Source organism: Mustela putorius, unplaced genomic scaffold (assembly GCF_011764305.1).
Source record: "Mustela putorius furo isolate JIRA1106 unplaced genomic scaffold, ASM1176430v1.1 tig00004033_pilon_pilon_pilon, whole genome shotgun sequence".
NCBI classification, from domain to species: Eukaryota; Metazoa; Chordata; class Mammalia; order Carnivora; family Mustelidae; genus Mustela; species Mustela putorius.
The window spans coordinates 2540092-2558033 of record NW_025422169.1 but is presented as its reverse complement, the minus strand read 5'-3'; the positions used below and the strand labels follow the sequence as shown (position 1 = coordinate 2558033).

General features: G+C 45.9%; 1 protein-coding gene across 1 annotated transcript in view; it reads left to right on the top strand.

Annotated features, from left to right (window-relative positions):
- Positions 1 to 17942, top strand: part of ITIH2 (inter-alpha-trypsin inhibitor heavy chain 2) — a 38875-nt gene that overhangs the window by 1288 nt on the left and 19645 nt on the right. The window contains exons 2-9 of the mRNA XM_004757954.3: positions 278 to 352; positions 1923 to 1955; positions 3787 to 3956; positions 6600 to 6704; positions 7444 to 7606; positions 12130 to 12237; positions 12864 to 12992; positions 14381 to 14497. Coding sequence (XP_004758011.1) covers positions 278 to 352; positions 1923 to 1955; positions 3787 to 3956; positions 6600 to 6704; positions 7444 to 7606; positions 12130 to 12237; positions 12864 to 12992; positions 14381 to 14497 — 900 coding nt within the window. The remainder of the gene's footprint in view (positions 1 to 277; positions 353 to 1922; positions 1956 to 3786; positions 3957 to 6599; positions 6705 to 7443; positions 7607 to 12129; positions 12238 to 12863; positions 12993 to 14380; positions 14498 to 17942) is intronic.

The window sequence follows — 17942 nt, the reverse complement described above, 5'->3', positions numbered from 1 at the left end:
CCTCTGAGTCCCGTCATCTTCCAGCAAACTAAGAAGTGCATTCCTTCATCCAACAAATTTGAAGAGACTACCTTCCATGCACTCACCTCTGAGACATAGCTAGCAAATATAAATACATTAAAGAAGTCACTGTATTTAAAAAAAAAGGATTTCCCAAAGGTATAGGAAACAAGATAGAAAAACAGAGTGAATGCCCTTATGCCTGTCCCTACCCGCCTCCTTCCCTCTAGATCTTTTTTGTTAGTAGAAATTTTAAAAACCTACTTTCTTTTTTAAGTTTGCAGAATACGAAGATCTTGTGGAACTGGCCCCAGGCAAGTTTCAGTTTGTGCCAGAGAACCGGAGGCATCAGGTACAACAAGCCTTAGTCCCCAAGGGGGAAATAAAAGAAAGAGATCGTGAAAGAGATCATGAGGAGGGGAAGGATTAAGATGCTTTCTGCTAGATTTTCTTGGAGCTTCTTCTTCTTTTTTTTTTTTAATCAGAATGGGTCACCTTAGTTCCTTAAAGGATGGATGGCTATGTGTTTTCTTCAAATTCTCTGATGGTGGGATGAGTTCACTGTCTTATCAGGAAGGATTTCCTCTTCGGCGGGCATTGCTGCTCTCAGTGGTGGCAGATGCTGCCCACTGAGCCCACATCCTCCTCCCAACACCCCCCCCCCACCCCGACAGTCACTGCTGCCCTGGGGTGAGGCTCAGAGAGCAGAGAGACGGGCCAGGTTCCAGGCTGCGTCCTGAAGTCATTCCACAGCAGGGATGCAGCCTCTAATTCTTGGGGGCCAGTTCTCCAGGAGGCCAGGAAGGGTGTGGCTTCTCCCCCCATGGAGCCCACGTGCTGAGAAAGGGGGTGTTTATGGAAGCAACACTAAGCCGACCAATGACTTCTTTTGTTTGGGTGAGAATTTTGGACTTTCTGAAAGTCCTGGTTTCTTGTAGACCAATAATACAGAAACCCAATGGGCAGGCTCTCGTGTCATCTAGTCATAAGAGAGAAAGCTTCATCATTGTGAATTACTTTCAAAAAGTTCAAAAGAAGTCAACTGTTGACCTCACGAGGTCACATAAGGCTCCCTAAAACCTCAATTCACTCCAAGTCAGGTCAGGCTAGCTAGCCTCGTATCCAGCACCTGACTTACTCTGGTAAAGTCCCACAGACGTTCGATGTTCACCCACTTGGAAACCCAACTCAGCCTTCCATGCTTAGAGGACAGTCCTTTGCGTGGATAATTCCCTAGCAGAGCAGTGAAAGTGCAGGATTTTCCACACGCCTGCCCTGTGCCAGTCCAGGGCCACCCCAAAGAGAAAATGCCTCGAAATCCCTACCCTCATGTAGCTCAATCCAATGGAGGAGACAGACGGGCTTCCCCACTGTCTTGCTTGGAAGGAAGAGCTTAGCTGCCGTGAAAAGTTAATAAGAGAAGCTTCCTTAGTTTGGGGGTGGGTGTAAGAGAGCTTGACAGAGAAAATACCCCTAAACTAAGATCTGAAGGATGACTGCTGGGTTGAGGGAACAAATGTACTATGGACCTTGGAAATGGCAGGTCCAGAGCCCTGTGGTAGCCTGGGACATCCCGATTATTATTCAGCTAAATAAGAAAATCAGTCAAACCTGAGAAAGGGGAGATAGGCCACTCAGCATGCGTTCCATTGAATATTTTCATTTAAAAGTACATGTTCCAGTATTATATCAAAGAATGGTGTGCTCGTAAAGTGGCTGAGAAATATATTCAAAGAAACACACCAGTGGGAAAATAGTTTTCAAGAACATTTGGCATTTATGTCTCAGCTCCAGTGAATGAATTGTAGCTCAGTGTTGAAGGGGGAAAAAATTTTTTTTTTGGACTGAGAGGAAGCCGTTTTTGTCCCCTGGGTAATAAGTAATACACTTTTGAAAAATGATTGTCTACCTTCCTTCCACAGAGAAGTGTTTCCGGAGAATCGGGAGAAACGCTGGTGAGTTTACTTTGGTTTTGTTAAAAATTGATGACCGAATGATTTTCCTGTTACCTATTCTCAGGAGATCAATACGGCTGCCTCTTTGTCTCTAGCCCTGAGAGCATTTACCTGACTTTCGAAACACCCTCTTGCCCAATTCTGTTTGGAAGTGTGGCTAAGATTCAGCATGAAAGAGTAGATGGTATATACTTAGGAGAGATGTCACCAGGAACTGAAAAGTGTCCTTTCTTTCTATCCTCTCAAGTTTTGCCGAAAAACCTAGGTTTCACCCAAGGGTACATATTCATTCCAATATAGCTATTTTAATTTGGAATATGACACCCAGAGGATTTGGGGGGAGGGGTAGACAGGGTGGGAAAGGAGTTTCTGAACATGAAACAGTCCAATTCCCTGAGATGTTCAAAGAAGTCCTCCCTGCATGAAGAAAACACAAAAGAAAGTGCTTTCCTTTGGCTTCCTGCTCTCAATAGAAACCGCGAGAAGCACGCATTTAAGGGGTAGGAAGGCCAAGTAACTCAGCCTGGACTTTGGTCTTAGTCTGAGGTGAGCTGGCTGTTACGGGGTTGAAAGGCTTGCGCTTGGCTGACAGAGTTTTGGGGATGACGCCGAGTATTGAAATAAGCAAATCCTTTTGGAGAAGAAAGCAAGACCCGATGGGTCACCTCTGCCATCGCCCGGAAGGACGCTGGGGTGCTCAGGCGTCCCCGGAAAGATGAGCGCTTCTGGTACCTCGCCTCGCAGCGCAGTGAGGGCCTGCAGGTGGTTGGGCCAGAGCTGCCTTAAATCGGGACAGAAAGATTCGCAAAGGAGGGCCCGAGAGCTGGACCAGTCACGGCATCGACAAGATACTTTCCCTTCATGTTCCAGTTTTTGCGCCCTCCCGTCAGTGTGTCCGACTGTGTTCTAACTGGGGGACGGAGAAGAGAATGGGGAGGAGATGGCACCATAACAGGTGCGTCTGGGTGGCCCGGTCGGTTCAGTGTCCGCCTTCGGCTCAGGTCATGATCCCGGGGTCCTGGGATCTGCCCCTGCGTTGGGCTCCCTGCTCAGCAGGGAGCCTACATCTCCCTCTCCCTCTGTGGCTCCCTATGCCCTGTCTCTCTCATTCTATCAAATAAATAAATAAAATTATTTAAAAAAAAAAAAAAAGGTGGAGGGAGGAAGAGAGCAATATGGGGTCGACATGCGTCTTTCCACCCCGCTGTACCCTGGGCTTGGCCCCCGCTGGAGATACAGCCAAGGTCCCCTAAAACCCTGCTATCCTTCTCCTTCCTTCTGGCTTAGGGTCCTGCCTTTGAAGTTATTTCCTGAACTTTCTCAATCCAATCTTGTGTCCCACAACCATTTCCTACTGGTATTTGCATGTTAGACTCAGAGCTGAAGGGCATCTCAAGCTACTTCAAAACAAAGGCAGGCTTCTGCCTGGGAGGGAGGGTTCCAAGTTAGGAGAATGTTGTTTTTGTGTGTGTGTGTGTTTAAGATTTTATTTATTTATCAGAGAGAGAGGGTGGGGGAGAGAGCGAGCGTAGGCAGACAGAATGGCAGGCAGAGGCAGAGGGAGAAGCAGACTCCCTGCCGAGCAAAGAGCCCGATGTGGGACTCGATCCCAGGACGCCGGGATCATGACCTGAGCTGAAGGCAGCTGCTTAACCCACTGAGCCACCCAGGCGTCCCCCAAGTTAAGAGAATGTTTAATACTATCCGAGTTATATGCTTGCCAGTGCCTGAGAATTATTCATAATAAGATATAATGCTCTCATAACAAAATATGTGGTGGAATTATGGGTAATTTTGCTCTGAGACCCCTGTGCTTTCTTGCCAATTACAGGAAGAGGCTGATCAAGTGACTCTTTATAGCTATAAAGTGCAGTCCACTATTACTTCTCGTATGGCCAGCACCGTCATCCAGACCAAAGTGGTGAACAACTCCCCAGAGCCTCAGAACGCGGTGTTTGACGTTCAGATTCCCAAAGGGGCCTTCATCTCCAACTTTTCCATGTGAGTAACCCCTATGTAGACTAGAAGCTGGGTATGCTCTACTCATAGACTCCAACCCCCTCACAGTTCGAAGGTTCCTTAATGGCCAACTGCTCCACTGGTTCTCAGAGCTGTGGACTCACTGGAGGTCAAGAATCGTCATGGGCTGGATCCCCATGATTTGTGTCTGTTCAAAATATCAGAATTTGGGAATGATTTGCTTCTGGTGTCTAATAAATTATAGCAACCAAGCTGCCTCTCTGGTAACAACACTTACTTGCATTTTAATCTGCTTTCTTGTTGGGGAGAGAGTGCGGGGGGCGGGGAGAAATACATGAATTTGTCATGGCTTATGGGAAACCATATAGGGAGTGCAGAGCTGTTCCGTGTCACCTGTCATATGCTTCTCTATGGGGAAAAAAAAAACATGAGAATCACTGATTAAATCCAATCATCTGTCCAGTGATTGAATTCCTCTGTTACACCGAGGACAAGTGCCTTATCCAGGCTTGACTTGAATATCTCCTTAATGATGAACTCACTCCTTTCCAGAGAAATCCACTCAATGATTGACAGGTCTGTTAGAATTATTTCTCATACTTCACTGAAATCTGTTCCGTTTCTACCCAGTGACTCTGGTTCCACTCACAAAAAAAAAAAATTTTTTTTCTAATTCTCTGCAAAATACATACTGAAGTATTCGAGGATGAAATGGTATGCTGTCTGAGATTGGCTTCAGAATAATCAAGAAGGAGAAGACGGGGTAGAGAGGAAATGAGACAGGCTGAGTACTCATAATGGTGTGGTTTGGGCATGGCTTCATGGAGGTTTCTTCTATTATTCTATTTTTTTGTCTGAAGATTTCCATAATTAAAAATATTTTTCAGCCACTCCAGTGCTTTTTAAAAAGTGAGGCCACTTATCTTGTCCCACTCGGTGGCTTTATGCATCAAAGCTAAACACCCTATGTTCTTCCAAATATTTGGATGGCTTTCTACCCCCGACCATTTACACAGCCATCACCAGAGTGTGCTCTGTCTGGCCGTGTCCTGTCCATGTCACCTAGAACAGAGCACAAGGCTCTGCATATAGCCTGGCTATTTTTTTTTTTTTTTTTTTTTTTTTTTACTAAGACATTCGATTGAGTTACTTCTCATCTGTTTTGGTCTTTCATCCACCAAGGTAACCAGCGATAACTGTGAATAGATTCTAAAAACGTCTTCCTCTGAAAACTACAGAACACATTAACTATATTTTCTAAACAAAACCAAGTAGGTGGGAAAAGGGCATTAGGTGACTTTGAGTTGGTATCCTTTAATTGGCTTAGAAATTTGTTTTTTAAAAAAATTTTAGGCAGTCTGTTCTAAAAAAGAAAATGTAGAAAGAAGAGATTCTATGTAGTGGCATTAGATGACACTGTGTCTGAAAAAGTATATTTAGAACTGTTATAATGCATTTTAATTTTGAAGCCACATAATCAGAATTTATTCTAGATGTTGCTTCTTCCTGCTTTCCTTTATTCTTTTCTTCTTCTCCATCTTATGTCATAGAAGGTTTGAGGTGACATAAGATAGAATTACAACAGGTATATTTACGTTGGTCTCCCTTAACTCTGGGCTGAATTGATAAGACCAGAGAAGGTAGCCAACTTGATCATCGCAATTTCCTATGAATGGCACAACATATTTCTTCTATTCAAAATATTTCTTCTGTTCTTTTGTTTATCAAGATTCCAAATATTCTCCCATTGAAGACAATTTCCTTTTATTTCAAAGACTCCTTGGTCTTTGCACCTGAGTATGGGTGATGGGAATAGTACGGACCTAGACATGTGGGGTCTACTTCTAGCTCCATCTCTGACCAACTGTGTGACCTTGAGCAAGTCACCATCTCCTAGCGCTGACTTCTCATCGAAAGAGGTGGCCTTCAAGTGAGCCTCACCAGGCATAGCTCTGGCACTTGGGACAGGAAATTAGCCCCCGCACTGCAGAACGTCTAGCATTCTTCACATGGTGAGAGATCCTGTCCATTTGAAGGCCATGGGGTCCATTTTACTTCTGAAATTCTGTAATTTGATGGCTCTGGCCCATCATTACTTAGATGACCATCACTTAAAATCAGGTAGGTAGAGTGGAGTTGCAAAGCGAAGTCAGAGGTCCCTAAGGGAGATGTTAGAGGATAAACACAAATTTGCAGAGGGATCCCCAGCACCTCCTTCCGTCTTCCCTCACTCTTTTCCACCCTTGCTGGAGAGTATGAGCCCCCGGGCTATTAGAATCATCTCCTAAAAAACGTGAGCTAGATAACTGGTGATTTATCTGTCACCTCTCCTCGCCATATTTGTCATTCACGAGGGTTACCCAAAAAGAACAACGCTTAATCTGAAGGGTAAAACTCAAAAATGAGGAACAATTTTAAACACAATCAACAGAGCCTGAGGGGGAAGCTTGTAGGACGGGTGCCTGTCTCTCAAAGGACACTCTCAGATAGAGGGGATCCAGACGAGGAGGTGGGCAGATGTCCCTCTTCTCATTTCTTCTAGGTTCACAATGATAGTTACCAGCATTCACTAAACCCACCTGGTTGGGTTGTTTGTTCGTTTGTTGGTTGAAACTACTGCTTGGGAAAATCCAACAACTCAGGGGCCTCCTGTCATTTGTTTAGGACTGTGGACGGCACGACATTCACTAGTTCCATTAAGGAGAAGACTGTGGGTCGCGCGCTCTACGCCCAGGCCAGAGCCAAAGGCAAGACGGCCGGGCTGGTGAGGTAAGGGCTGAGCCAGCGCGGGTCAAAGTCTCAGCCACTAGCTGCGCCCGTGCAATTCCCAATCCCAAAACAGCCTCGTTTGATAATCTGCCATTTCCTCTTTAAAACCAAACACCTCAAGCGATGATCACAGTGAACCTTATAAGTAACGTATTTAAACAGGGGCTTACACTGGAAATACATATTCCACTTGATGGGATCCTAAATTGCTCCTTCCTGAAGAGAGTCAAAGATGCAAAGAATCTATAGGTTGAGCCTTCAATGCAGCGGAGGAAATGAGGGCTGTCCCTGGAATGATCAGTTTGGGTTAGAGCCCCGCCCCCACGCCTAGGTGGCCAAATTGTCTTGAGCCAGTTACTAGTAATCTCGTAGCCTCATTTGTTATCGTCTGGAAAACGAGCGTGTTGCTATCCATTCTGCAGAGCTGTTGTGTCAGAAATGACATGTGTCAAGGTCCTGGTGTGGAATAGGGATCCGTCCCTGGTAGCTTCTTGCAGACAACACTCAGGTCTCTAAGACGCTCTGGAGGAAAAAGATCAGGCAGGACAGGACACCCAACTGTTGGTAGAATTAAGGTTCCCTAGAAGTTTCAGTGATCTTGATCGTACCTCCTCTTCATTTTTGTAAACCCCTGAGCAGCCCCGATGGCCCACAAAAGCCTGGGTGCCCTCTGCATGGATGCGGGGTCTTGCCCTCCGTCGTGCACGTGCTGACTCATGCTGGGGGGTTAAACCTCTAGGAGCAGGGCTCTGGATATGGAAAACTTCAAAACCGAAGTAAACGTCCCCCCTGGAGCGAAGGTGCAATTTGAACTTCACTACCAGGAAGTGAAGTGGAGGAGGCTGGGATCCTACGAACACAGGCTCCACCTGCAGCCGGGGCGGCTGGCCAGACACTTGGAGGTGAGCCGGGACTCGCAGGGCGCGCAGTCACCCCATCCACTGTTGGCTCCCGGCCCCGATTTACACCTGCTGCTGCTCTCCGCTCTTTGTGGCGTCAGGAGCGTGCAAGCCAGCAACACGGTGATGGGTTTGGAGTCCACCAGGACGCCTCCTGACCGACTCCAATGCGGGCTCAGCTCCTGATTTCCTAGCTTTGCTGTCACAGCTGATTACAGCCTGGGTGGCTTAAGACAATGGAAATTCATTTTCTCACAGTTTTGGAGGACCAAAGTCTGAAATCCAGGTGTTAGCAGGGTCTTACTTGTGAAGGCTCAGGAGAGAATCTGTTCCTCGCTTCTCCTGGTATCTAGCCGCCACTGGCTCTCCTTGACCCATGGTCTCTAGCTACGGCACTGCAGTCTTGGCCTCAGTGGCCACACCATGTTCCCAATCTGCCTCTCCATCTGACAGATAGGAAGGTGAGACCCCCAAGCAGGGGCTACTCTAGGGGATAATTGATCATCGTGACATTTTCATTCCAATTTGAAAAGGCGCTTATCAGACCGATGGAACCCACCTTCTATCCCATGACCTCTGTGTGGCATCAGCTCGCTCTCAGGGTACATGCCCCTGTGTAATTCTTCAGTGCCCCTGCTGGCACATCTGGAGCGTTGGTGAAAATTAGGAAAAGATGCCCTTGTCCTGACAAATGCAGCCCTGTGTCATGACCCATGACTTGGCGGTGGGTTACGGGCCGGATCTCAGTGCCCTCTTGCAGCTCTGGATGGAGGCTCTGCACAGCTCAACATGGCTGTGTTTCTGGGAGTGTTGATGAATGTGTGCCGTTCTCTTACCCAATTCTTTTTTATTTTTTAAGAATTTATTCATTTATTTGAGACAGAGTTAGCAAGAGAAAGTATAAGTGGGGGTGGGGAGAGAAGGAGAAGCAGACTCCCCACTAAGCAGGGAGCCCGATGCAGGACTCAGACCCAGGGGTCTGGGATCATGACCTGAGCCGAAGGCAGACGCTTAACTGACTGAGCCACCCAGGCGCCCCTCTCTTGCTCAATTCCATGAATCCCATGGTAAATAGATGTGATTGGCATCTTGCCTACAATGATGCAAGTGCTGAGGTTGTTAGTAATAGGATTTAGCTGCTGAGTTAATAATATGAGAATAGTTCTAGAATATTTCTAGAATATTTCTAGAATAGTATCTAGAATATAGGTCATTCATTCCTCCCTACAAGTTATAAAGTAGATCTTACTAGCCCTGACTTATATGTAAATAACCTGCTGATGGACACAGAGCTAAGAAACAATTAAGATTTGAGACTAGGCTGTATGCTATTAGTCCAAGAATTTGAGTTTGAGTCCATGAAGATAATTATTTTTTAATTGTTTTTTTCTAATTTTTTATTTTTATATTAACATATAATGTATGATTAGCCCTGGGGGTACAGGTCTGTGAATTGCCAGGTTTACACACTTCACAGCACTCACCATTGCACATGCTCTCCCCAGTGTCCATCACCCAACCACCCTCTCCCTACCCCCACCCCCCCAGCAACTCTCAGTTTGTTTTGTGAGACTAAGAGTCTCTTATGGTTTGTCTCCCTTCCGATCCCATATTGTTTCATTTATTCCTTTCCTACCCCCCAAACCCCCCACATTGCCTTTCAGCTTCCTCATACCAGGGAGATCATATGATAATTATCTTTCTCTGATTGACTTATTCCGCTAAGCATAATACCCTCTAGTTCCATCCATGTTGTCACAGATGGCAAGATTTCATTTCTTTTGAAGGCTGCATAGTATTCCATTGTATATATATACCACATCTTCTTTATCCATTCATCTGTTGATGGACATCTAGGTTCTTTCCATAGTTTGGCTATTGTAGACATTGATGCTATAAACATTTGGGTGCATATGCCCCTTTGGATCACTACATCCGTATCTTTAGGGTAAATACCCAGTAGTGCAATTGCTGGGTCATAGGGTGGCTCTATTTTCAACTTTTTGAGGAACCTCCATGCTGTTTTCCAGAGTGGTTGCACCAGCTTACATTCCCACCAACAGTGTAGGAGGGTTCCCCTTTTCCCACATCCTCGCCAGGAGAAGATAATTATTTTTAACACACATGCTACGTAGCACATAAATCTTTCTTATATTTCTGAAATTTTTGTTCATCCTTAAATTTCCCATGCTCTTAGGAATTCATTGTTTTTATTTTTTTTTAAGATTTTTTTAAAATTTATTTGACAGAGAGAGACATAGCGAGAGCGGGAACACAAGACAAGCAGGGGGAGTGAGAGTGAGAAGCAGGCTCCCCACTGAGCAGAGAGCCTGATGTGGGGCTTGATCCCAGGACCCTGAGATCATGACCTGAGCCGGAGGCAGATGTTTAATGACTGAGCCACCCAAGCACCCCAGGAATTCCTTGTTTTTAAAAGAAGACAGAGTCTTCATTTATTAGCAAGAATGTTGGACAAAGTGGCAAGTTTCCCAAGTTCCAGTCCAGAATTAACACTCACAGCTGTGGGCTCTGGGTGAACCTGTTTCCTGGCCTTCAGTGTCTCATCTGTGAAAGAAGGTTGGACTGGGTGATTCCTAAGGTACTTCCCAGCCCTAACGTCTATGAAATATATTTCTAAAGAGATTTGATCTTATCCAGAGATAAGGGGAAATCAGAATATTAGACCTTGTCCTTGTGTTTATTCCACAAAAGCTTTTTAATCACCATCAGAAGGGCCACCCAACTGGAAATACATTTCCCTTACAGGAATCACAGAGAACATTTCTCTTAACCCCCACCGTTACCTTCTTGATGTATCAAATCTTGGAAAAATATTTTATTCCAACTCCCAAAGCTGGTTTCTTGCAGAAACGCCAACAAATATGGCAAGTGACCCAAGGCCTCCATGGATTGTTCCCAACCAGTCAATGAACCAGCTATGGGACCTTGTGTACACATCCCCAAAGCATAGTGTTTTACCAGATTTGGGGGCCATGTCTGCATCAAATTGAGCTCAGGACTGCTAATAGCTTCTGTGACACTAGGGAAAAGGTCCTCTTTTCATTTTTATGCTCTTAAGGAGAGACTGAACTTTGTCCTGAGTAGCCTACTTGTTTGTAGGTAGAACCTTATGGAAGAATGAATACAGTGTACCCAGTTTGCTGCAACTCCCTGGCTTTTCTCCCTTTCCCCCAGGAGCTACTCAATCAACTACCCAAAATGCCTGGGTCAGACTGTCCTGGGATATCTAATCTACCTGCTTCTCTGTAGATTTAGTTCTTACCAAGATGGAGAACCTGGAGCTAATGGGAATCTTGGAGGCAAATTAAGCTCACATCTTATTCTGGAATTTGTAATAACCAAGAAAGAAAGTGTTAGCTCTGCTTAGACAAATGTCCATGATTTTATGAAAGCAGATTGAAAAAAAAAAAAAATGGAAGGACACCTGGGTGGCTCAGTTGGTTAAGCATCCGATTCTTGATCTCAGCCCAGGACTTGAACTCAGAGTCGTGAGTTCAAGCCCTGTGCTGGACTCCATGCTGGACATGGAGCCTACTTTAAAAAAATAAAAATCAGAGAAAAATTTGGTGTGATTCCAAAGCCAGGGACTTCCAAAGGAGAGAGAACTCATCAGTGTTATAAATAATCCTAAATGAGGAAGAGGTAGTAAGGAAACCAGTGTGCACAGGGCTCCATCTGATGGCCCCACATTTAAGTGGGTGTGTGCCAAAGCTGGGAAATCTCATGAAAAAACAAGTATGATATTGTGGGCTGGAACTAGAGGATAGTGTGGCAAAGTCAACTGAAAAGACAGAGCATAAGCTATTGAAAGTCAGGAAGCAGGGTAGAAAGTATGAGGAGCTTGGGCCCTGGGTTTGAAGCCTGGATCAGCCACTTCCAAGCCAGGTTACTCTGAGTCTGTTTCCTCAGCCATAAAATAAGCAATAGCAAATAAAACAGATAATAAGAGCATCAGTTAGAGTTAAATGAGTTTGTACATGTGAAGTGCTTATCAGAGAACTTAGAGTCCATAGAGAGAAACGAAAGCCATGACTATGGTTTCTCCAAGGTTCACCCAAAGGGATTTATTTCCTCCTGCTTTGCTCTGTTCAATGCACATAGACAGAAAAGGAAGGAAAAGGCCCTGGTCCTTGGTGGACAGACCCAGAGACTAAGGGTAGAATCATTTCACAGTGGCTTTCCTTCTTTTGTTTCCTTTGACAACATGAATATTCTTATAAACAACAATGATAGAATAAGATAAAGATGGCAAATGAAACCCAGAGGAATGAAGCAAGAGAAGGGGAGCCCTGGGTTGCCCAAGGGGTCTTCAGCCCCTGTGGATGGATGAATGAGACCCCATGGCAGTTCAGGACTGTGCAGAGGTGATCAGGGAACCGTGCTGGGTCACCTCTGGGAAAGCCTGGAGATGAGAACCACAGAGGATATAGTCATGGTACTTTGTGCTCACAAAAAGTCTTGAAAGATATCTTGATGTTTTGAGTAATTTTCTCTCCCATCTCTAGGTAGATGTGTGGGTTATTGAACCTCAGGGAATAAAATTTCTCCATGTTCCTGACACGTTTGATGGCCATTTCGATGGTGTTCCAGTCATATCTAAAGGACGCCAGAAGGTATCGTAAGTGTTGCATGTTGCTAGGACTCTTAAGTGGTCACTACCTCCGGGGCTCTTTGCTTGTCCTGGGCTCTGGGGAACAAAAAAAAGCAGTCAGGTGGTGAACTTTGTGAAGGAACAGAGATCCTTGAGCAAAATCTATCATTTCCTTGCATTTGGACCAGTGACTGTCCCTTTTGGGCCCCCATTCCCCTCAAGTCATTTGCTTGACTATTGTTAAAAGACAGTTTCCACATAACATGTGGCGGATTTTCATGAGTCCCAGCAAGAGATGTTCAGCTTAATTCTCTTTGCTTCCTGACCAATGATAATCAGCAGCAGAAGGGTCAAACTCCTCTAGGAGCCCTTTCACAAATTCTTGCACTGGTTGCCATCTCTCTCATGGGGGAAGGAAGAAGTTCTTTGAGTGTCTTAAGAAGTTCTCCGATCTGGGCAGCAGCACCCCTTCACATGCCTGACCATTGTCCCTTGCATTGGGAATGGGACTTCTGGTGTTGCCTGGGTGCGGGCTGACCATCAAGCCACGGGCAAGACCTCTCCACCTGTGTGCACAGGAAGTTGTCAGCCCCCCGTCTCGGGAGGGTGAGTGCGGAGACTGGGCTCTGATGTCCCTGTTCTTTCCAGGCACATGTGTCCTTCAAGCCCTCTGTGGCACAGCAAAGAAAATGCCCCAGCTGCCCTGAGACTGCGGTGGACGGAGAGCTGGTGGTGATGTATGACGTAAACAGAGAAGAGAAAGCCGGGGAACTCGAGGTGGGTGAAAACAATCTTGAGGAGAATCGCCATGCTGAGGCCAAACAAAGGGTTCTTGTGGAACAAACTCCCTGGCTTTGGGGTGGCTCCGAGCTGCCGAGGTGGTTACAGAGAAGGGACTAAAATCCCACTTCCCTAAGTGTTACTAAGCCTCATCCTTCCATGCCAAGAAAACCAAATGGAGGGTCATTGAGAGTTCCATGTCCTTGTCCCAGAAGGGTACTTCTAGGCCTTATATGAAGTACAGTAAGAACATCACAAAATGGGAGTTTTGGGTAACCTATGTAGGCCCTTCGCTGTTAAATTGTCAAAGAAAGTAGAGAGGTTATGGGCCTGGGTGGACGGAACAAGCAAGAGAAAGATCTGGGCTGGTGGCAAATGCCAGGGCCAGCGTTCACTGTGAGATTTCTTGTTTCTGTCCCCCTCTTGGCGTGTCTTAGGTGTATGTCTGTGTTTCCCTTGTGCTGAGGTAAGAGCCCTTGGAGGGTATCCGAAAGTCCGTGCTTCTGTCCAGGACAGGGGGGTAGAGAAGTGTCCACAGCTACACATTCACTGGGTGGGCATTGTACTGTCCTGCAAGAAGTGACCAAAGGACAGCGGAAAGAGAATGAGGGGAGCCAGGCGTTAGAGTCTAGAGCAGAAGCAAAGACGGCGATCCCAAATCTAGCCGGAGCGGCCCTGTAATAGCTTCGAGAACTATCTAAACTTTCTAGAGGGCTGATAAAGGTCCTTCGTGATCTGTCCTGCTAACTCTCCACTCTAATTCCTTGAATTCTTGAATTCTATAGCCCTTGTTGCCCTGAACCACTTACAGAACCTCTAGTGTGCCATATTTTCTCACCTTGGTCTGGAACACCCACTCCTACCTGCACCTGCCAACTCTGCCCCAGGCCCACGCTGGCAGACCAACTCCAAACTCACGCACAAGCCCAGTGTACATTCCATTTCCGAGGGAAGGAGTCCCCCATACGAGCCAGATACACGTGCACTGGGCCTTCTCAGTGTCCTTTGTTTTTCGTGATCACAACATGTAACAACCTGCTGCGGTCTCTTTACTCATCTGGATCCTGGGTGGGCCTGTGAACCCTGTGAGGGCAGAAACTCTGCCTGATTGGCTGTTGGCGAGCAGGGTGCCTGGAAGACAGGCTCTCCATGGAGACTGGGTTGATGGATGGGAGCAAAGAGAAATGCCTAAGGAGTGCAACTACCCAGAAGGCTTGGCTTCCTAGGAGAGGGCTCGGAGAAAGCAGGAAGGATGAGAGATGTAGATGGACACTGAGCTTCCCTTTAGGACCAGCGGGTCTCCTGCTCCCTGCGGCTTGTCTTTTCTCTCCTAGTCCCTAGAGCCCCATCTTCCTGCATGCTAAACCGTGTGTTCTGTTTTCCAGGTATTTAATGGATATTTTGTCCACTTCTTTGCTCCGGAAAACCTGGACCCAATTCCCAAAAACATCCTCTTTGTCATTGATGTCAGTGGCTCGATGTGGGGAATAAAAATGAAACAAGTAAGTACCTCCTTGTTGGTAGGTAGGGGTGCTCAGGGCTCCCCACCATCTTCGATCCCCTCCGAACATAGCAGACATTCAGCATGCCTTCCCCCAGGCCTCATCGAGGTCAGCTCGGGCTGACTCACCGCCCTGAAAAATGTCATCTCCCTTCCTTCTCCCTGGGATCACTCTTCTGCTTCATAGTCTTATTCTTCCATCTGTTTTACTTTACCCCCTTGCACTGTGCATGAGCGACTTTGAAATCTCTTCCGATTACACCACAGTTCCTTGAGGGTGGCCATCCCATCTCATGTCTTCCAGGTTGGATTTCAATAGAGGCTAATCCAGGATTAAATGGTGTAGGTGTCTTTCTACAGAAGAAATGAGGACATTTCTTATTTTATCCATCAACCCATCCATCCAACCAATTTGAACAATGAACTAACCAATCAACCATCTATCCATCCATTCATTCATTGACTAATCATTGCTGACCACCCAAGTGTTCATCATGTTCTAGGGTCTAAAAGAAGGACAAGACATTAAACTACAATGCCAGGTTCCCCAACAGTGGTACTGCTGACATTTGGGACTAGAAGATTCTTTGTTGTAGGGGCTGATCTGTGTGTGGTGGGACGTTCAGCAGCATTCCCAGCCTTGACCTACTGGCTGCCTCTAGCACACACCCCGTTAGTCATGACGATCAAAAATGACTTCAGATATTACCAGATGTCCCTTGGGGGTAGAGTTGCCCTCCCTTGAGAATCTCTGCTCTAATACAGCCATGTATTCATTCTTTCCTTCCTTCTTTTGTGCATGTAACAAATATATATTAAGCGCCCACTGTGCGTCAGGTACACGGCTCATCAGTTAAAAAAAAATTGACCAAAAGCATTAAAAAAAACCCATCCTTCCCCAAAGGAAGCTTATAGAGTTTACATTCTATGAGAAGATGGGGACAGAGAATAAACAATAAACATAATCAGTCATTTAAAAGTATCTTTGGGGTGCCTGAATGGCTTGGTCAGTTAAGCATCCAACTCTTGGTTTTAGCTCAAGTCATGATCTCAGGGTCGGGAGATCGAGTCCCACGTCCAGCTCCCCACTTAGCACAGAGTCTACTTGTCCCTCTGCCTCTGCTCCTTTCCCTGCTCTCTCTCTCTAAAATAAATAAATAAAGTCTTTACAAAAAAATAAAAAATGAAGGTATCTTCAATTGTGGTATTATAAGAAATGTTTTCAGGGTTTTTTGTTGGTTTGTTTTTAGAAGAGCATATTAGGAATCAGGAATGCCAGCTGCAGGGGATGGAATTAAGATTTTAGACAGGTTTGCTGTCTAAGTAGGTGCTTCTGTTGAGAAGGGCTTGAGGAACCCCTTAGAAGGTGTGAGGGAAGGCATGCAGCTCTCTGGAGTAGACCTCTGTAGGCAGCAGGGACAGCCAGGTCAATAGCTCTGAGTCAGAGTGTGCCAGGCATGTTCCAGGAGCAGAGAGCAGCCCAGTAGGGAGGGAAAAAGAAGGGACCAGACGGATAACGTGAAGCCTCTTGGGGCACTATGAGAACCTTGGCTGTAACTTGGAGAGAAATGGAGAGCTGCTGGGTGGTTTGGGGGAAGGAATGACATGATCTGACAGTCTGTAAAGCCCATCTCCGGCCGCTGTGTTGAGAAGAGCCTGGCATGCAGGTGAGGGTGGAAACAGGGAGGTCAGGAAAGCAGCTCTTGCAGTCGTCCAGGCAGGGGACGATGGCGGCATGGACCAGAGTGGCGGTAATGGGTGTAGCAAGAAGCGACAGGATTCTGGACTCTAACTGGAAGATCAAATAAACAGCATTTTCTAAAGCTGTGAGATGGGAGAAGAAAATAAGACCCTAAGATGCTCCGAGCTCTCAGCCTGAGCAGTCGGAAGGAGGGGTGAAGGTTGCCATCAATGAGTTGGAAAAGATGGGCAGAATGAGACTTCGTGGGGGATATCGGGGGCTCGGTCTTGGACATGTGAAGTTTGAGATGCCTATCTCACCGAGGTCAGTGAGGCCATTGACTATGCAAGTCTGGTATTCCAAAGTGAGATATCGAGATGTACGATTAGGACCCACCAGTTTGTGGAAGGTATTTACAGTGATGAGACTACTAAGAACACCAAGGAGCAAGTGTGGTCAGAGAATAAGACCATGACTGAACCCTAGGATACTGAGTGAGAATCCAGGGAGGAGAGGAGGAACCAGCAAAGAAGGAAGAGTGAGAAAAGGCAACCAGTTGAGAGGGAGAGAAAACCCAAGAGAGTCTGAGATTCTGGAAGATACTGAGGAAGATTTTTTAAGGGGGAGGTGTGACCTGTTGGTTCAGATACTGTTCATAGATTGAGTCTGATAAGAAGAGAGAATAGTCCATTGGATTTGACAACATTAAAGGCACTGTGACCTCAACAAGAGCAATTTTAAGAAGTCCTGATGGTGAAAACTTGAACAGAACAGATGTGAAAGAGAATAGGAAGAGAAGATTTGCAGATAGTATGTTTGGGCCAACCTTTCAAAGAATTCTATTGCAGAGGAAGACTGAGAGATGGGTGTGAGTACAAATGAGGTTTTTATTTCTTATTTATTCATTCATTTATTTTTTTTTAAATTTTTCTTTTTATTTATTTGTCGAGAGAGAGAGAGAGAGAGAGAGAGCACCAGCAGGGGGAGTGGCAGACAGAGGGAGAGGGAGAAGCAGGCTCTCCGCTGAGCAGAAAGCCTGACTTGGGACTCAGTTCCCAGACCCTGGGATCATGTCCTAAGCCGAAGGCAGACACTTAATGGACTGAGCCACCCAGGTGCTGCAAGAGTGAGATTTTTAAAGGGGTGAGAAATAACAGCATATTTTTATATTTATAGAAATGCACCAATAGAAGAGGGAAATTTTGAATGTAGGAGATGCAGGGGCCAGCCGCTAGAGCCATGTCCTCGAGGAGATGAGAAAGAATGAAAGCTAGCTCACCAGTGGATGGATGCGCCTCGGATAGAAATGCTGCTAGTTCTCCTAGGCTACCAGACAGGAAGCTGGGAGACTGTGGATGTTTTCTTCTGATTGCTTTCATGTCTCAGTGCAGTTGGAATCCAGGTTGTGAGCTGAGACAGGAAGTGGGAGGTGTTGGTAGTTTGAAAAGACAGGAGATGAGAAACAGTCATTTTAGAGAAGGTGAGATGCTGGACTTGAGAAATATACTTAATTTCCAGACACCACTAAAGGGGCACCTGAAGTTTGCGATTCTTTTTTTTTTAATTTATTTTTTATTTTCAGCATAACAGTATTCCATTATTTTTGCACCACACCCAGTGCTCCATGCAATTCGTGCCCTCTATAATACCCAGATTTTTTTTTAATATTTTATTTATTTATTTGACAGAGAGAGATCACAGTAGGCAGAGAGGCAGGCAGAGAGAGGGGAAGGGAAGGAATCAGGCCCCTGCCGAGCAGGGAGCC